This window comes from Salmo trutta, chromosome 2 (assembly GCF_901001165.1).
Source record: "Salmo trutta chromosome 2, fSalTru1.1, whole genome shotgun sequence".
In the NCBI taxonomy this organism is placed as follows: domain Eukaryota; kingdom Metazoa; phylum Chordata; class Actinopteri; order Salmoniformes; family Salmonidae; genus Salmo; species Salmo trutta.
This window is the reverse complement of record NC_042958.1, coordinates 15,011,851-15,032,502: the sequence shown is the minus strand read 5'-3', so window position 1 is coordinate 15,032,502 and position 20,652 is coordinate 15,011,851. Positions and strand designations below refer to the sequence as shown.

Genomic DNA, 20,652 nt, shown 5'->3' with positions numbered 1-20,652 from the left:
TTATTTACAATGAAGGCCAAACCCTCTCCTAACCCGGACAACGCTGGGCCATTTATGCGCCGCCGTAACTTTGTATGAAATGCAACTTCAGAAAGATCATGTCAAGCCCATGGAATTAAGTTATTTATTGGAAATCCCTATAGTGAGCCATCAGACATCATAGTACATTATAGCTCAACACAAGCACTGGCAGTGGTGTTCAAGACACAGTCCAGTGATATTTATCTAGGCTGGTCCCATATACTGTATGTGTTGCCGCCAACTCCTCTATAGATGCCAAGCCTTGCATGACATCTTAGGCATGACAGTAAAGGAACAGAGGAATTGACTAGGGCAGCAACAGACACAGGTTGACGTTGATTGTCATGAATCTTGCCCTGGGGGTAGAACTGAGTGATTTCCACTAGATCATGGATAGGCAACTCCAGTCCTCAGGAGCCTGATTGGTGTCACAGCTAAAATACCTGCCTCCAATAAATCATCTAATCATGATCTTCAGTTTAGAATGCAATTAGTTTACTCAGCCATGCTTTCTAAGGATGGAGAAAAATTGTGACACCACTCTGGCCACTGAGGACTGGAGTTGCCCATCCCTGCGCTAAATGAACCAACTGCAAAGTAAAAATGGTCTATATCGTAAAAATGTATGAAAACAAAACTGTGCTTTTTGGTCTTAATTGAAGGTTTGAGTCAGGCATTAGGGTTATGACTTTGTGGCTGTGCCAGCTAGCGACCACTGCAGTGCTGCCTCCACGGCAAGATTCATAAATTCCAACCTGCGCAAGACTGGAGCACCAGGCTAGTTAGCAGCTAGCTGTTTTCTCTGACAGACAGGGAGGTGTCACAAAGCAGGACCAAGGAGATAACAGATAAAAAAAACATTCTGTAATATTCTAAAATAAGTTATTTTCTAGAAATAGGCATGGAATAATTGATGAGACAACACATATTCAAGAATAGCTTAGGAAAATAACCCAAACTAAAAACATTTTTTTGAATTACCTTGCTTAAATCGAGTGATGCTTTGTGACATCCCTCTGGTAGTGAATCAAAACAAACATAAAACAAACAAATAAACAAACATGGGGAAACAATAGTAAAATACAGACACTGTTGAAAAACAGAAGGGTTGTAGAGCCTTCAATTAGGCATTGATCAATACAAACAATTAGTTCTGTAATGTCATCAGGAATACAATATTGAATTAAACAAACATTCCAAAGGATACAGAGGCAACTTCAGGAGTAATGTGTTTCGTAATCAATAAAAATCATCCTAACTAATATAAAGAGCGATGTTAACTTTCAACTACAATGATACAGACCGCAAGACCAAACATAAAATGGTTTATCTTTTTATTGCGAATCCAGAGATTCTGTACTTGTAAGTAAATTCCACTCTGCGTGAAATTGATATAAATACATTAAAAAGATAACGCAAGAGATTGTGAGTAGCTGCAGTCATGGTATCAATGAGAAATTGGGAGGGTCAACCTCCTTGAAATTTGGTGTGTGTGTGTGGGGTACAGAAGTCCTGTGTTGATTTTTGGGTGTGTTGATTTTCGGCGAGGAGGGGAAAATCGAACCATACCCTCTGGGAGAAGATCCTTAGATCTGAAGGAAGAGAGGGGGAAAGGAGAAAAACAAAGAGAGGGAATTCAAAATACACTTCTAAGTTTAAACTTCCAGAAAGCAATACAAATATAGATTTAGCACCTACATCATCAATGTCCTCATCATCATCTCCAATGTCATCGAACTGGATGTCTTCATCGTCCCCAGGACCGAAGGTGTCGGTCTCGTTGATCTTGGCTAAGAGAGGGAGGACACAGAAAGAGGAGGTATCAGAGAGAGAACAAGGAAGTGCAAACAAAACACCACAAAAATTGGGCAAGAAAGAGCAGTCAACAGTGGCTGTCATGGTCTGTGTGCCTCAATCATTTCAACTAGCTTACTTTCCTCATCTCCTCTCCTACATGACCACTATACAAATCCCATTAGCTGTTACCGTAGGGACAGCTACTCTTCCTGGTACTCACCGTGCTCCGGCAGTTCTCCGTAAGCCTTTAGACTTCTGGCCTCGTCTGCATTGTACTTCAGGATCACATCAGCTTTGTTGTCCTATAGGGGAGAGAGAGAAACCCAAACCTCTTTTTATGATACAGTGACAAAAAAAATGCAGACTCACACCCTACAACAACTGTAGTGGTATGTTGCTGGTCATCTCACCTGGTAATCTCTCAATCCCACCAGGATGATATCTGATGTGTTAATCCACACCTGGAAGAAGAGAGGAGAGAAACAACATAAGAACGCTTTTGAGGAATTAATCAGATGAATGAATAACTATTTAAAGGTTTGGTTAATATACACTGCATTTGGAAAGTATTCAGACCCCTTGACTTTTTCCACATTTTGTTAAATTACAGCCTTATTCTAAAATGGATTAAATACATTTTTCCCCCCTCAATCTACACACAATACCCCATAATAACAAAGCGAACAGGTTTTTAGAATGTGTTTACAAACTTTAAATAAGAAACAAAAATACCTTATTTACATAAGTATTCAGATCCTTTGCTATGAGACTCTAAATAAATTGAGCTCAGGTGCATCCTGTTTCCTTTGATCATTCTTGAGGTTTTCCTGCAACTTGATTGGAGTCCGCCTGTGGTAAATTCAATTGATTGGACATGATTTGGAAAGGCACACACCCGTTTATATAAAAGGTCCCACAGTTGACAGTGCATGTCAGAGCCAAAACCAAGCCATGAGGTAGTTTGTAGAGCTCAGAGACAGGATTGTGTCCAGGCACAGATCTGGGGAAGTGTACCAAAACATTTCTGCAGCATTGAAGGTCCCCAAAAACACAGTGGCCTCCATCATTCCAGAAGGAAGGTCTTTGCAGCACTCCACCAAATCAGGCCTTTATGGTAGAGTGACCAGACGGAAGCCACTCCTCAGTAAAAGGCATGACAGCCCACTTGGAGTTTGCCAAAAGGTACCTAAAGGACTGAGAAACAAGATTCTCTGGTCTGATGAAACCAATATTGAACTCTTTGGCCTTAATGCCAAGCGTCACATCTGGAGGAAACCTGGCACCATCCCTACGGTGAAGCATGGTGGCAGCATCATGCTGTGGGGATGTTTTTCAGTGGCAGGGCCAGGGAGACTAGTCAGGATCGAGGGAAAGATGAACAGAGCAAAGTACAGAGAGATCCTTGATGAAAAACGGCTCCAGGGCGCTCAGGACCTCAGACTGGGGCGAAGGTTTACCCTCCAACAGGACAATGTTGGAGGGTAAACACAGCCAAGACAACGCAGGAGTGGCTTGGGGACAAGTTTCTGAATGTCTTTGAGTGGCCCAGCCAGAGCCCAGAATTGAACCCGATCAAACATCTCTGGAGAGATCTGACAACAGCTGTGCAGCGACGCTCCCCTCCAACCTGACAGAGCTTAAGAGGATCTGCAAAGAATGGGAGAAACTCCCCGAATACAGGTGTGCCAAGCTTGTAGCGTCAAGAAGACTTTGAGGCTATAATCACTGCAAAAAGGTGTTCAACAAAGTACTGAGTAAAAGTCCTGAAAGTCATATTTCAATTTTTTATATTTCTAATAAATTTGCAAACATTTCTAGACCTGATTTTGCTTTGTCATTATGTGGTATTGTGTGTAGATTGATGAGGATTTTTTATTTTAAATACATTTTAGAATCAGGCTGTAACGTAAAATGTGGAAAAGGTCAAGGGGTCTGAATACTTAACGAAAATACAAATTAAATTCATCAGATACACTAGAGTCTATACAGTGTAACAGTCCATAGTGAAAAAAGCTTTGAGTCAGCATCAGTCAGGGTATCCTCTGTGTTTCAGTGTGATGGAAGTGTGTGTGACCTTTTTCCGGAGTTTTCCTCGGATGTGGCAGAGCCGCTTCACTCCGTCAAAACACATGGCTTCCAACCTCCCATTACCCAACATCTTAATCACCTGGGCATACTCTACAGGAGAGAGAGAAAGACTCAACATCACAGGAGAGGGACACACCTACAGTCGTGGCCAAAAGTTTTGAGAATGACACAAATATTAATTTTCACAAAGTTAGCTGCTTCAGTGTCTTTAGATATTTTTGTCAGATGTTACTATGGAATACTGAAGTATAATTACAACCATTTCATAAGTGTCTAAGGCTTTTATTGACAATTACATGAAGTTGATGCAAAGAGTCAATATTTTCAGTGTTGATCCTTCTTTTTCAAGACCTCTGCAATCCGCCCTGGCATGCTGTCAATTAACTTCTGGGCCACATCCTGGTTGATGGCAGCCCATTCATGCATAATCAATGCTTGGAGTTTGTCAGAATTTGTGAGTTTTTGTTTGTCCACCCGCCTCTTGAGGATTGACCACAAGTTCTCAATGGGATTAAGGTCTGGGGAGTTTCCTGGCCATGGACCCAAAATATCGATGTTTTGTTCCCGTAAACTTACCGTAAATTCCGGACTATAAGTCGCAACTTTTTTCCCAGGCTTTGAACCTCGCGGCTTAAACAATGACGCGGCTAATATATGGATATTATCCGCTTTCAAAAAAAAAAATCTCCCAAAAAAACATATTCTGTGATGTGCTCAAGTTTTTTGGCGGCATGAAGCTTTCATTAGACCAATGAAATTGCCGAACGGGTTAAGGACAAACAACTTTTTTGTTTACTGTTTAGATTAAATCGAGCGCTCTCAAACTTCCCATCATTCTGATTATGGTAGTCATTTTGTCACCCTCATCATGGCAAAGACACGGAGAAATGCATATGATGCAGCTTTCAAGTTTAAGGCGATTGATCTGGCTGTTGGAAAAGGAAATAGAGCTGCTGCATGGGAGCTTGGTCTTAATGAGTCGATAAGACGTTGGAAACAGCAGCGTGAGGAATTGACTCAGTGCAAAGACAACTAAAGCTTACTGCTATTTTTTTCTTTTTTGTTACAAGCCGTGTTTCGTTAAAGCCTATTTATTTTTGTTACAAGCCGTGTTTCGTTAAAGCCTGTGTAAAGTTCATTTGTTTCAATGTACCGGTAGGCACCTGCGGCTTATAGACATGTGCGGCTTATTTATGTTAAAAAAAATAAAAATTATTTCAGTGGGTGCGGCTTATATTCAGGTGCGCTTAATAGTCCGGAAATTACGGTAGTTATCACTTTTGCCTTATGGCAAGGTGCTCCATCATGCTGGAAAAGGCATTGTTTGTCACCAAACTGTTCCTGGATGGTTGGGAGAAGTTGCTCTCGGAGGATGTGTTGGTACCATTCTTTATTCATGGCTGTATTCTTAGGCAAAATTGTGAGTGAGCCCAATCCCTTGGCTGAGAAGCAACCCCACACATGAATGGTCTCAGGAAGCTTTACTGTTGGCATGACACAGGACTGATGGTAGCGCTCACCTCGTCTTCTCCGGACAAGCTTTTTGCCTAATGCCCCAAACAATCGAAAAGGGGATTCATCAGAGAAAATGACTTTACCCCAGTCCTCAGCAGTCCAATCCCTGTACCTTTTGCAGAATATCAGTCTGTCCCTGATGTTTTTCCTGGAGATAAGTGGCGGCTTTGCTGCCCTTCTTGACACCAGGCCATCCTCCAAAAGTCTTCGCCTCACTGTATGTGCAGATGTACTCACAACTGCCTGCTGCCATTCATGAACAAGCTCTGTACTGGTGGTGCCCCGATCCTGCAGCTGAATCAACTTTAGGAGACGGTCCTGGCGCTTGCTGGACTTTCTTGGGAGCCCTGAAGCCTTCTACACAACAATTGAACCGCTCTCCTTGAAGTTCTTGATGATCCGATAAATGGTTGATTTAGGTGCAATCTAACTGGCACAAATATCCTTGCCTGTGAAGCCCTTTTTGTGCAAAGCAATGATGATGGCACGTGTTTCCTTGCTGGTAACCATGGTTGACAGAGGAAGAAGCTTCCAGTCTGTTGTTTGAACTCAATCAGCATGACAGAGTGATCTCCAGCCTTGTCCTCGCCTTGTTAACGAGAGAATCACTGACATGATGTCAGCTGGTCCTTTTGTGGCAGGGCTGAAATGCAGTGGAAATGTTATTTTGCGATTCAGTTAATTTGCATGGCAAAGAGGGACTTTGCAATTCATCTGATCACTCTTCATGACATTCTGGAGTATATGCAAATTGGCATCATACAAACTGAGGCAGCAGACTGAAAATTAATGTGTCTTTCTCAAAACCTTTGGCCATGACTGTACATACACTATGTACTCTATAGCACTGGAGAGGGACAAACCTACAGTTGAAGTCGGAAGTTTACATACACTTAGGTTGGCGTCATTAAAAAAAACTCATTTTTCAACCACTCCACATATTTCTTGTTAACAAACTATAGTTTTGGCAAGTTGGTTAGGACATCTACTTTGTGCATGACACAAGTAATTTTTCCAACAATTATTTACAGAGATTATTTCACTTAAAATTCACTGTATCACAATTCCAGTGGGTCAGAAGTTTGCATACACTAAGTTGACTGCGCCTTAAACAGCTTGGAAAATTCCAGAAAATGATGTCTTGGCTTTAGAAGCTTCTGATAGGCTAATTGTATCATTTGAGTCAATTAGAGGTGTACCTGTGGATGTATTTCAAGGCCTACCTTCAAGCTTAGTGTCTCTTTGCTTGACATCTTTAGAAAAAAGAAATCAGCCAAGACCTCAGAAAAAAAATTATTGACCTCCACAAGTCTGGTTCATCCTTGGGAGCAATTTCGAAACGCCTGAATGTACCACGTTCATATGTACAAGCAATAGTACGCAAGTACCATTGCTTGCAGGCGTCATACCGCTCAGGAAGGAGACGTGTTCTGTCTCCTAGAGATGAACGTACTTTGGTGCAAAAAGTGCAAATCAATCCCAGAACAACAGCAAAGGACCCTATGAAGATGCTGGAGGAAACGGGTACAAAAGTATCTATATCCACAGTAAAACGAGTCCTATATCGACATAACCTGAAAGGCCGCACAGAAAGGAAGAAGCCACTGCTCCAAAACCGCCATAAAAAAAGCCAGACTACGGTTTGCAACTGCACATGGGGACAAAGAGTACTTTTTTACCTCTGGTCTGATGAAACAAAAATAGAACTGTTTGGCCATAATGACCATCTTTATGTTTGGAGGAAAAAGGGGGAGGATTGCAAGCCGAAAAACACCATCCCAACCGTGAAGCACGGGGGTGGCAGCATCATGTTACAATCACCTATCCGGACCCGTTTTTACTGCCGATGCGGAGCCCCATCGGGCCTTCACGACTGGACTACCGACATTATCTGCCCGAGGGAGTTATCCAACTGGCCCCTCCGTCTCGACGTAACCTGAACGCCCATCTGCGGCCCGATAATCGTTAGCTATCTTATCGGCTGCTATCTGAATAGGTCTATCGGACAATTTTCTTGGGCCACTATAACTATAACTATTTTGCCAATTGGACTGGTCCCCCCACCACACGGAACCCCACTAATCTACAGACGGAAACGCACGAGGTGGCTAAAAACAGACCTCCCTCCATCTTCTACCAGCTTGCTACCTATGGCTCGGCTAGCTATCTAATTCTCACTGGACCCTCTGATTACTCGGCTAAGCATGCCTCTCCTTAATGTCAATATGCCTTGTCCATTGCTGTTCTGGTTAGTGTTTATTGGCTTATTTCACTGTAGAGCCTCTAGCCCTGCTCATTATACCTTATCCAACCTTTCAGTTCCTCCACCCACACATGCTATGACATCTTCTGGCTTCAATTATGTTTCTAGAGACAATATCTCTCTCCTCATCACTAAATGCCTAGGTTTACCTCCACTGTATTCACATCCTACCATACCTTTGTCTGTACATTATACCTTGAAGCTATTTTATCGCCCCCAGAAACCTGGTCCTTACTCTCTATTCCGGACGTCACAGACGACCAATTCTCATAGCTTTTAGCCCTACCCTTATCCTCCTCCTCCTCTGGTGATGTAGAGGTGAATCCAGGCCCTGCAGTGCCTAGCTCCACTCCTATTCCCCAGGCGCTCTCTTTTGATGACTTATGTAACCGTAATAGCCTTGGTTTAATGCATGTTAACATTAGAAGCCTCCTCCCTAAGTTTGTTTTATTCACTGCTTTAGCACACTCTGCCAACCCGGATGTCCTAGCCGTGTCTGAATCCTGGCTCAGGAAGTCCACCAAAAACTCTGAAATCTTCATCCCTAACTACAACGTTTTCAGACAAGATAGAACGGCCAAAGGGGGCGGTGTTGCAATATACTGAAGAGAGAGCCTGCAGAGTTCTGTTCTACTATCCAGGTCTGTACCCAAACAATTTGAACTTCTACTTTTAAAAATCCATCTCTCTAAAAACAAGTCTCTCAACGTTGCCGCCTGCTATAGACCACCCTCGGCCCCCAGCTGTGCTCTGGACACCATATGTGAACTGATTGCCCCCCATCTATCTTCAGAGCTCGTGCTGCTAGGTGACCTAAACTGGGACATGCTTAACACCCCAGCCATCCTACAATCCAAGCTCGATGCCCTCAATCTCACACAAATTATTCATGAACCCACTAGGTACCACCCCAAAGCCGTAAACACGGGCACCCTCATAGATATCATGCTAACCAACTTGCCCTCTAAATACACCTCTGCTGTTTTCAACCAAGATCTCAGCGATCACTGCCTCATTGCCTGCATCCGTAATGGGTCAGCGGTCAAACGACCTCCACTCATCACTGTCAAACGCTCCCTGAAACATTTCAGCGAGCAAGCCTTTCTAATCGACCTGGCCCGGGTATCCTGGAAGGATATTGACCTCATCCCGTCAGTAGAGGGTGCCTGGTTATTTTTTTTCAATGCCTTCCTCACCATCTTTAATAAGCATGCCCCATTCAAGAAATTAAGAACCAGGAACAGATATAGCCCTTTGTTCTCTCCAGACCTGACTGCCCTTAACCAACACAAAAACATCCTGTGGCATTCTGCATTAGCATCGAACAGCCCCCGTGATATGCAGCTTTTCAGGGAAGTTAGAAACCAATATACACAGGCAGTTAGAAAAGCCAAGGCTAGCTTTTTCAAGCAGAAATTTGCTTCCTGCAACACAAACTCAAAAAAGTTCTGGGACACTGTAAAGTCCATGGAGAATAAGAACACCTCCCCAACTGCACTGAGGAGCTGAGGAACTGAGGAGACGAGCTTCAATGCCATACAACTCTCCTTCCGTGGCCTCCAACTGCTCCTAAATACAAGTAAAACTAAATGCATGCTCTTCAACCGATCGCTGCCTGCACCTGCCCGCCTGTCCAGCATCACTACTCTGGACGGTTCTGACTTAGAATACGTGGACAACTACAAATACCTAGGTGTCTGGTTAGACTGTAAACTCTCCTTCCAGACTCACATCAAACATCTTCAATCCAAAGTTAAATCTAGAATTGGCTTCCTATTTCGCAAACAAAGCATCCTTCACTCATGCTGCCAAACATACCCTCGTAAAACTGACCATCCTACCGATCCTCGACTTTGGCGATGTCATTTACAAAATAGCCTCCAATACCCTACTCAACAAACTGGATGCAGTCTATCACAGTGCCATCCGTTTTGTCACCAAAGCCCCATCTACTACCCACCACTGCAACCTGTACGCTCTCGTTGGCTGGCCCTCGCTTCATACTCGTCGCCAAGCCCACTGGCTCCAGGTCATCTACAAGACCCTGCTAGGTAAAGTCCCCCCTTATCTCCGCTCACTGGTCACCATAGCAGCACCCACCTGTAGCATGCGCTCCAGCAGGTATATCTCTCTGGTCACCCCCAAAGCCAATTCCTCCTTTGGCCGTTTCTCCTTCCAGTTCTCTGCTGCCAATGACTGGAACGAACTACAAAAATCTCTGAAACTAGAAACACATCTCCCTCACTAGCTTTAAGCACCAGCTGTCAGAGCAGCTCATAGATCACTGCACCTGTACATAGCCCATCTATAATTTAGCCCAAACAACTACCTCTTCCCCTACTGTATTTATTTATTTTGCTCCTTTGCAACCCATTATTTCTATTTCTACTTTGCACTTTCTTCTACTACAAATCTACCATTCCAGTGTTTTACTTGCTATATTGTATTTACTTTGCCACCAGGGCCTTTTTTTGCCTTTACCTCCCTTATCTCACCTCATTTGCTCACATTGTATATAGACTTATTTTTCTACTGTATTATTGACTGTATGTTTGTTTTACTCCATGTGTAACTCTGTGTTGTTGTATGTTGTCGAACTGCTTTGCTTTATCTTGGCCAGGTCGCAATTGTAAATGAGAACTTGTTCTCAACTTGTCTACCTGGTTAAATAAAGGTGAAATAAAAATAAATAAAAAATGTTGTGGGGGTGCTTTGCTGCAGGAAGGACTGGTGCACTTCACAAAAGAGATGGCATCATGAGGAAAGGAAAATTATGTGGATATATTGAAGCAACATGTCAAGACATCAATCAGGAAGTTAAAGCTTGGTCGCAAATGGGTCTTCCAAATGGACAATGACCCCAAGCATACTTCCAAAGTTGTGGCAAAATGGCTTAAGTACAACAAAGTCACTGATCGTGGAGAGGCCATCACAAAGCCCTGACCTCAATCCCATAGAACATTTCTGGGCAGAACTTAAAAGGTGTGTGCGAGCAAGGAGGCCTAAAAACCTGACAGTTACACCAGCTATGTCAGGAGGAATGGGCCAAAATTCAACCAATTGTGGGAAGCTTATGGAAGGCTACCCGAAACGTTTGACCCAAGTTAAACAATGTAAAGGCAATGCTACCAAATACTAATTGAGTGTATGTAAACTTCTGACCCACTGGGAATGTGATGAAAGAAAGAAATTCTCTACTATTATTTTGACATTTCACATTCTTAAAATAAAGTGGTGATCCTAACTGACCTAAGACAGGGAATTTTTACTAGGATTAAATGTCAGGTATTGTGAAAAACTAAGTTTAAATGTATTTGGCTAAGGTGTATGTAAACATCCGACTTCAACTATGTACTCTACAGCACAGGAGAGAGGGGTACACTGCTCCCACTGAATATAGCCATGCTGATCATTACGTCTGAATGCCTACACCCTCAATACAATATGTCTGCTCTAAAACAGGGCTCTAGTTCTATCTGCAATTCAGATCCCTGGACAAAAAGGGAGCTGCACATTCAATCTAGAGCACTGTTAGGAGCAGTTGAGGTATTCTACACAGGGAAGAGACTGGTAGCTGTTATTTTACAACATTCAAAATTAGTCTTATTTTAGAGCTGGTGTAGGTGCAGGCTTTTTCTCTAGCCAAAGCAGTAACACACCAACTAATCATGTCTTGAACAAAGACTTGGTTAGTTGAATCAGCCATGTTACTGCTTTGCTGGAGCAAAAACCTGCACCTCACACAAGCCCTGGCAGAGACCCCTGCACTCCCCCATCACCCTCACTCCCTCCACTCACCCTGCCCATCCTCTTTGAACACCAGCTCTCTCTTCTCTGACTCGTTCTCATTCTTTCCACGTCTACGATTCTTTCCTCCCTTACCTGGAGATAGGACAGAGAGAAAGAAATTCAGTCATACCAGACCACTTTTAGTCATTTAGCAGACACTCTCATCCAGACTGTATGAAGTGCCTTCAGAATATATTCACAGCCCTCGACTTCTTCCACATTTTGTTGTGTTATAGCCTGAAGAAAAGAAAAAAAGTTAATTGAGATTGTGTCACTGGCCTACACACACACGTCAAAGTGGAATAATGTTTTTAGACATTTTTACAAATTAATAGAACATGTTTAGCTGAAAAGATCTTAATTAAGTAAGTTTGCAACCCCAACAGTGCAGAGTTAAAGACAAGATATAAACTACAAAGAGTGGCACGAGGCCTCCCGAGTGGCGCAGTGGTCTAATACACTGCATCGCCATGCTAGCTGTGTCACTACAGATTCTGGGTTCGAGTCCAGGCTCTGTTGCACCCTGCCGCGACTGGGAGACTCATGGAGCGGGCACACAATTGGCCCAGCGTCGTCCGGGTTAGGCCGGCAGGGATGTCCTTGTCCCATCGCGCACTAGCAATTCCTGTGGCGGGCCGGGCGCAGTGCACACTGGCACAGTCACCAGGTGTACGGTGTTTCCTCCGACACATTGGTGTAGCTGGCTTCCGGGTTAAGCAGGCATTGTGTCAAGAAGCAGTGCGGCTTGGTTGGTGTTTCGACTCTCGAGTCCGTACGGGAGTTGCAGCAATGAGACAAGACTAACTACCAATTGTATACCACGAAATTGGGGAGTAAAAAAAGAAATAAAAAGAAATACTGGCATGAGGAATAAATACAGTGAATAACATGGTCATCTATATACGGGGAGTAGAAAATAACATGGCTATATACAGGGAGTACCAGTACCGAGTCGATGTGCAGGAGTACGAGGTAATTGAGGTAGCTGTGTACTATACATATACAGTGCTTTCGGAAAGTATTCACACCCCTTGATTTTTCACATTGTTACATTACAGCTTTATTCTAAAATTGATTAAATAGTCCCCCCCCCCAATCTACACACAATACCCCATAAATGACAAAGCAAATACAGGTTTAGACATTTTTGCTAATTTATAAAAACAAACTGAAATATTACATTTACATAAGTATTCAGACCCTTTACTCAGTACTTTGTTGAAGCACCTTTGGCAGCGATTACAGCATTGAGTCTACTTGGGTATGACGCTAGAAGCTTGGCACATGTATTTGGGGAGTTTCTCCCATTCTTCTCAGCAGATTCTCTCAAGCTCTGTCAGGTTGGATGGGGAGCGTTAATGCACAGCTATTGTCAGGTCTCTCCAGATATGTTAGATCGGGTTCAAGTCCGGGCTCTGGCTGAGCCACTCAAGGACATTCAGAGACTTGTCCCGAAGCCACTCTTGCGTTGTCTTGGCTGTGTGCTTAGGGTTGTTGTCCTGTTGGAAGGTAAACCTTCGCCCCAGTCTGAGGTCCTGAGCACTCTGGAGCAGGTTCCCATCAAGGATCTCTACACTTTGCTCCTTTCATCTTTCACTCAATCCCGACTAGTCTCCCAGTCCCTGTCGCTGAAAAACATCCCCACAGCATGATAATGCCACCACCATTCTACACTGTAGAGATGTTGCCAGGTTTCCTACAGAAGTGACTCTTGGCATTCAGGTCAAAGCATTCAATCTTGGTTTCATCAGACCAGATAATCTTGTTTCTCATGGTCAGAGTCCTTTAGGTGCCTTTTGGAAAACCAAGCGTGCCATCATGTGCCTTTTACTGAGAAGTGGCTTCCGTCTGGTCACTCTACCATAAAGGCCTGATTTGGTGGAGGGCTGCAGAGATGGTTGTCCTTCTCGAAGGTTCTCCCATCTCCACAGAGGAACTCTGGAGCTCTGTCAGAGTGACCATCGGGTTCTTGGTCACCTCCCTGACCAAGGCCCTTCTGTGTTCTTGGACCTTCAATGCTGTATAAATGTTTTGGTACCCTTCCCCAGATCTGTGCCTCAACACAATCCTGTCCAATCAATTAAATTTACCACAGGTGGATTCCAATCAAGGTAGAAACATCAAGGATGACCAATGGAGGCAACTGAGCTCAATTGAGTCTCATAGCAAAGGGTCTGAATATTTATGTAAATAAGGTATGTTTTTTATTTTGAATACATTTGCAAATGTCTAAACCTGATTTCACTAGGTCATTCTGAGGTATTGTGTGTAGTATGCTGAGTATTTTATTTATTTAATATTTTTTAGAATAACACTAACGTAACAAAACGTGGGGGAAAAGACAGTAGCAGCAGCATATTTGGTGAGTAGGAAAGTGTGTGTGAGTGTGTCGCATCAATGTGTGTGTATCTAGTGTATGTTGGGTTGTCAGTGTAAGTATGTGTGAGTAGAGTCCAGTGTGAGTGCATAGAGTCAGTGTAAGAATGTTAGTGCAAATAAAATGGTCAATGCAGGTAGTCCGAGAAGCTATTTGATTAGCTATTTAGCAGTAGTTTTTAGAAGCCTTATGGTTTGGGGGTAGAAGCTGTTTAGGATCCTGTTGGTTCAAGACTTGATACATTGGTACCAGCTTGCCGTGCAGTAGTAGGGAGAACATTCTCTGGCTTGTGTGGCTAGAGTATGACAATATTTTGGGCATTCCTCGGACACTGCCTGGTATAGAGGTTGGGTGGCAGGGAGGTCGAAAACAGTGATGGACTGGGCCATACGCACAACCCTCTTTAGCACCTTGCGGTAGGAAGCCAAGAAGTTGCCATATCAAGCAGTGATGCAGCCAATAGAGATGCTCTCGATGGTGCAGCCTTAGAACTTTGAGGACTGATGGCCCATTTTTTCAGCCTCCTCAGGGGGCCTTTCCACGATCAGCTCCTTTGTCTTACTGGTGTTGCCAGGTCTCTGACCTACTCCCTATAGGCGGTGTCATCGTCGTCAGTGATCAGGCCCACCACCATTGTGTTGTCAGCAAACTTAATGGTGTTGGAGTCACACGGCCACACAGTTGATGGTGAACAGGGAGTACAGGAGAGAACTAAGCGCGCATCTCTGAGGTGCCCCCCGTGTTGAGGGTCTGCGTGGCAGATGTGTTGTTGGCTATGCTCACTACCTGTTGCAGAGGGAGGTGTTCAATCCCAGGGACCCCAGCTTAGTGATGAGCTTCGAGGGCACTATGTTGTCGAATGCTGAGCTGTGGTCAATGAACAGCATTCTCACGTAGGTGTTAATTTTGTCCAAGTGGGAAAGGGCAGTGTGGAGCGCAATAGAAATTGCATCTGTGGATCTTTTGGGGCAGTATGCAAATTGGAGTGAGTCCAGGGTGTTTGGGATGATGGTGTTGATGCGAGCCATGACCAGCCTTTCAACGCATTTCAGGGTTACACATGTGAGTGCTACGGGGTACTAGTCATTTAGACAGATTACCTTGGCGTTCTTGGCACAGGGACGATGGTGGTCTGCTTCAAACATGTAGGTATTACAGACTGGGCCAGGGAGAAGTCAGTTTAGACACTTGCCAGCTGGTCAGCGCATGCTCCAAGTACGCCTCCTGGTAATCCGTACGTCCCTATGACCTTGTGAATGTTAACCTGTTTAAGGTCTTACTCACATCGGCTACTGAGAGCTTGATCACACAGTAGTCCGGAACAGCTGATTCAGTGTTGCTTGCCTCGAAACAAGCATAGAAGGCATTTAGCTTGTCTGGTATGCTTGCGTCACTAGGCAGCTCGTGGCTGTGCTTCCCTTTGTAGTTTGTAATAGTTTGCAAGCCCTGCCACATCTGACAAGCGCTGGAGCCGGTGTAGTAGGATTCGATCTTAGTCCTGTATTGACACTTTGCCCGTTTGATGGTTCGTCAGAGGGCGTAGCAGGATTTCTTATAATCGATGTTAGTGTCCCACTTTGCGCTAGCCTTTAGCTCAGTGCAGATGTTGCCTGTAATCCATGCCTTCTGGTTGGGATATGTACGTACGGTCACTGCGGGAACGACGTTGTCGATGCACTTATTAATAGGGGCATCAACCGTCATTGTAACCGCTCATCACGAAGCGGTAGGCCGTCATTGTAAATAAGAATTTGTTCTTAGCCTCTCTAGGGTAGGGGGCAGTATTTTCACGGCCGGGTGAAAAACGTACCCAAATTAAACGGCCTACTACTCGGGCCCAGGAACTGGAATATGCATATTATTAGTATATAGAAAACACTCTGACGTTTCTAAAACTGTTTGAATGATGTCTGTGAGTATAACAGAACTCATATGGCAGGCAAAAACCTGAGAAAAATCTAAGCAGGAAGTGAGAATTCTCGTGCTTGTAGTCCTTTCAAGTCATTGCCAATCGAACACACGGTGAGTTAGGGTTCATTTTGCACTTCCTAAGGCTTCCACTAGATGTCAACAGTCTTTAGGAAGTTGTTTGAAGCGTCTACGATGAACAGAGACCAAATGAGAAGGCATGGAAGTTGGTGAGGCAGAGAATGACATCACTTCATTGGGGCGCGTTCACGAGAGAGGATGTTCTGTTCCAAAACCTTTTAAAGACACAGGAACCGTCCAGTTGAAATATTACTGAATCTTCACGTTCTAAAGGCCCTAAAGATTGATGTTTTACAACGTTTGACATGTTTGAACGAACGTAAATACAATTTTTTAAACTTTTCGTCGTGACATTGTCCGCGCACTTCCTACATTTGGAGTACCGCGCGAACAACAAGGAGTTATTTGCACATAAATTATGGATTTTATCGAACAAAACAACATTTGTTGAGTACCTGGGATTCCTGGAAGTGCCTTCTGATGAAGATCATCAAAGGTAAGTGAATATTTCTAATACTATTTATTAATTTAGATGACTCCAACATGGCGGCTATCTGTATCGCCTAGTGTTTTTTCTGAGCACAGTACTCAGATTATTGCAAAAAGTGTGACTTCCCAGTAAAGTTATTTTGAAATCTGGCAATGCGGTTGCATTCAGGAGATGTTCATCTATAATTCTTTGAATGACAGTTTAATATTTTATCAAGGTTTATGAATAGTATTTTTGTAGATTGTGGTGCTGATTCACCGACAGTATTGGAGGCAAATTATTTTCTGAACGTCACGCGCCAATGTAAAATGCTGTTTTTATATATAAATATGAACTTTATCGAACAAAAAAATTAATGTATTGTATAACATAATGTCCTAGGAGTGTCATCTGATGAAGATCGTCAAAGGTTAGTGCTTCATTTAACTGTGTTTTGGGTATTTGTGATGCATGCTAGTTGCTTAGAAAATGGCTGTGTGGTTATTGTGTCGATGTACTCTCCTAACATAATCTTATGTTTTGCTTTCGCTGTAAAGCCTTTTGGAAATCGGACAACGTGGTTCGATTCAGGAGAAGTGTATCTATAAAATGGCGTAAAATAGTCCTGTTTGAGAACTTTGAATTATGACATTTTGTGGTTTTAAATCTGGCACTCTGATTTTTCACTGGCTGTTGAATAGCGTGGGCACCTCCCCTAGAGAGGTTAGCTGACATGCCTAGTTAAATGAAGGTCGAATATTATTTATTTATTTTAAACAATGAATGAAGCTGGTGACAAACTCCTCAATACCGTCGGATGAATCCTGAAACATTTTCCAGTCTGTGCTAGCTAAACAGTCCTGTAGCATAGCATCCGCTTCATCAGACCACTTCTGAATTGAGTGCGTCACAGGTACTTCCTGTTTGATTTTTTGCTTGTAGCAGGAATCAGGAAGATAAAGTTATGGTCTGATTTGCCAAATGGAGGGTGAGGGAGACCTTTGTATGAGTCTGTGTGTAATAGTGTTTAACATGATCTTTTAATTACTACCTCATCTCTGTTCCCCACATATACAGATAATTGTAAGGTCCCTCAGTCGAGAAGTGAATTTCAAACACAGATACAACCACAAAGACCAGGGAGGTTTTCCAATACCTCGCAAAGAAGTGCACCTATTGGTAGATGTTTTTTTTTTAAAAGCAGACATGAAATATCCCTTTGAGCAGGGTGAAGTTATTAAATAACACTTTGGATGGTGTATCAATACACCCAGTCACTACAAATATACAGGCGCCCCTCCTAACTCAGTTGCCAGAGAGGAAGGAAACTGCTCAGGGATTTCACCATGAGGCCAATGGTGATTTTAAAACAGTTCGAGTTTAATAGCTGCGATAGGAGAAATTGAGGATGGATCAACAACATTGTAGTTATTCCACAATACTGTCCATTTATTGAAAGAAATGTTCTTTCTATATGTGAAAATAACATGGTTCAGTCTGCTTTCCAACAGACACTGGGAGACAAATTCACCTTTCAGCAGGACAATAACCTAAAATACAAGGCCAAATGTACACCGGAGTTGCTTACCAAGACGACATTGAATGTTTCTGAGTGGCCTAGTTACAGTTTTTTTTTTTTTTTTTATAATTATCGGCTTTAAAATTTATGGCAAGACTTGAAAATGGCTGTATAGCAATGATCAACAACAAACTTGACAGAGCATGAAGAATTTTAAGAAGAAAAATGTGCAAATAGTGTACAATCCAGGTGTGCAAAGCTCAGAGACTAACCCAGAAAGACATTCTTAAGGCTGTAACAACAATTTCAATAAATGTGCATTTCTAATAACATGTTGTTTTCACTTTGTCATTTTGGGGTATTGTGTGTGTAGTTGGTGAGAAAAAAAGCAACATTTTATCAACTTTGAATTCAGGCTGTAACAACTAAATGTGGAATAAGTCAAGAGGTATGAAAACGTTCTGAAGGCCCTGTAAGTGTATTTAACTACAGTAGCTATGTAAGGTCTTGAGTTTCCCCTTGACCTGTGATTATTGAGCCCAATAGCTAGCTAACCTAAACAAACTCAGCAAAAAAAAGAAATGTCCTTTTTCAGGACCCTGTCTTTCAAAGATAACTTCACAGATCTTCATTGTATAGGGTTTAATTAAACACTGTTTCCCATGCTTGTTCAATGAATCATAATTAATGAACATGCACCTGTGGAACGGTCGTTAAGACACTAACAGCAATTAGGGTCACAGTTATGAAAACGTAGGACACTAAAGAGGCCTTTCTAATGACTCTGAAAAACACTAAAAGAAAGATGCCCAGGGTCCCTGCTCATCTGCATGAACATGCCTTAGGCATGCTGCAAGGAGGCATGAGGACTGCAGATGTGGCCAGGGCAATAAATTGCATTGTCCGTACTGTGAGACGCCTAAGACAGCGCTACAGGGAGACAGGATGGACAGCTGATCGTCCTTGCAGTGGCAGACCACGTGTAACAACGCCTGCACAGGATCGGTACATCCGAACATCACACCTGCGGGACAGGTACAGGATGGCAACAACAACTGCCCGAGTTACACCAGGAACGCACAATCCATCCATCAGTGCTCACACTGTCCGCAATAAACTGAGCGAGGCTGGACTGAGGGCTTGTAGGCCTGTTGTAAGGCAGGTCCTCACCAGACATCACCGGCAACAACGTTACCTATGGGCACAAACCCACCGTCGCTGGACCAGACAGGACTGGCAAAAAGTGCTCTTCCCCCGACGAGTCACAGTTTTGTCTCACCAGGGGTGATGTTCGGATTCGTGTTGATCATCGAAGGAATGAGTGTTACACCGAGGCCTGTACTCTGGAGTGGGATCGATTTGGAGGTGGAGGGTCCGTCATGGTCTGGGGCGGTGTGTCACAGCATCATCGGACTGAGCTTGTTGTCATTGCAAGCAATCTCAACGCTGTACGTTACAGGGAAGACATCCTCCTCCCTCATGTGGTACCCTTCCTGCAGGCTCATCTTGACATGACCCTCCAGCATGACAATGCCACCAGCCATACTGCTCGTTCTGTGCGTGATTTCCTGCAAGACAGGAATGTCAGTGTTCTGCCATTGCCAGCGAAGATCCCGGATCTCAATCCCATTGAGCACGTCTGGGACCTGTTGGATCGGAGGGTGAGGGCTAGGGCCATTCCCCCCAGAAATGTACGGGAACTTGCAGGTGCTTTGGTGGAAGAGTGGGGTAACAGCTCACAGCAAAAACTGGCAAATCTGGTACAGTCCACGAGGAGGAGATGAACTGCTGTACTTAATGCAGCTGGTGGCCACACCAGATACTGGCTGTTAGTTTGATTTTGACCTCCCCTTTGTTCAGGGACACATTATTCAATTTCTGTTAGTCACATGTCTGTAACTTGTTCAGTTTGTGTCTCAGTTGTTGAATCTTATGTTCATACAAATATTTACAGATGTTAAGTTTGCTGAAAATAAACACAGTTGACAGTGAGGACGATTCTTTTTTTGCTGAGTTTACTATTTTAGGCCGTGATGTGAACCCCACATTCCTCTCTCCCTGTATCATAATCTACAAGAGGAACATGTGTTACAGCAGCATGTGACGGTGTTTTACAGGAATACAGAGTGCAGATAAGCCATATGGCCTACTACAGCCAGTACTTTACTACAGCCAGTACCTTCTTGCTAAATTTCTTCAGGCAAGTGTAACCAGTTGACTGGGGTCTGAATGGGTGTTGCAAGCTGAATAAATAACGTTATCTACCATCTAAATGCCGGTGTTAGTATCGTGAGTGATGAGTAAACCGGCTAGTTAGCTAAACGACAGAATGATATTAATTTGCTCCACTTAAAAAATGCAATATAGCGAGCTGGCTGCTGTAAACTTCACTTAGCCAGCTTGTACGTAACATTACTTCTGAACATGAACTCTAGCTAATTACTGGTTAACGAGACATTATGCTGGTTAGCTAGCTAAACTAGAAGGTTACTGTCTTTGATTCAATTGTGTCACGTTTTCAAAGCGTGTAGCTAGTCAGAGATGCCGGACAGAGAGAGCCACACATTACGGGAGAAGACGGCAATTCTAACACTTTACCTTTGTTCTTGGGCATATTGTTTTACAGCTCAGATCTTATTTTCGTCCCGTGGTGATGTGTTGTCGCTTACTGTTGTATGAACAATATTGAATAAGAAAAACGGGCCAATTTCTCCCTACAGAATTCACGTAAAACCAATTCACCTCTGGTGTACCGGTGTACGCATGCGCATGTCATTTCCTACAGAATTATAAAGCTTTATTTACACATTGTGAAACGGCAAAAC

General features: G+C 43.3%; 1 protein-coding gene across 1 annotated transcript; it reads right to left on the bottom strand.

Moving 5' to 3' along the window:
• Nucleotides 1–101: 101 nt before the first annotated feature.
• Nucleotides 102–20,601, bottom strand: eif1axb (eukaryotic translation initiation factor 1A X-linked b). Its single transcript, XM_029695987.1, has 7 exons — nt 20,426–20,601; nt 11,483–11,566; nt 3,893–3,996; nt 2,229–2,279; nt 2,039–2,120; nt 1,720–1,811; nt 102–1,613 (listed from the first exon to the last, which is right to left on the bottom strand). Exons 1-7 carry the CDS (start codon nt 20,439–20,441, stop codon nt 1,608–1,610), a joined length of 435 nt encoding a protein of 144 aa, XP_029551847.1. The 5' UTR covers nt 20,442–20,601; the 3' UTR covers nt 102–1,607.
• Nucleotides 20,602–20,652: the final 51 nt, after the last annotated feature.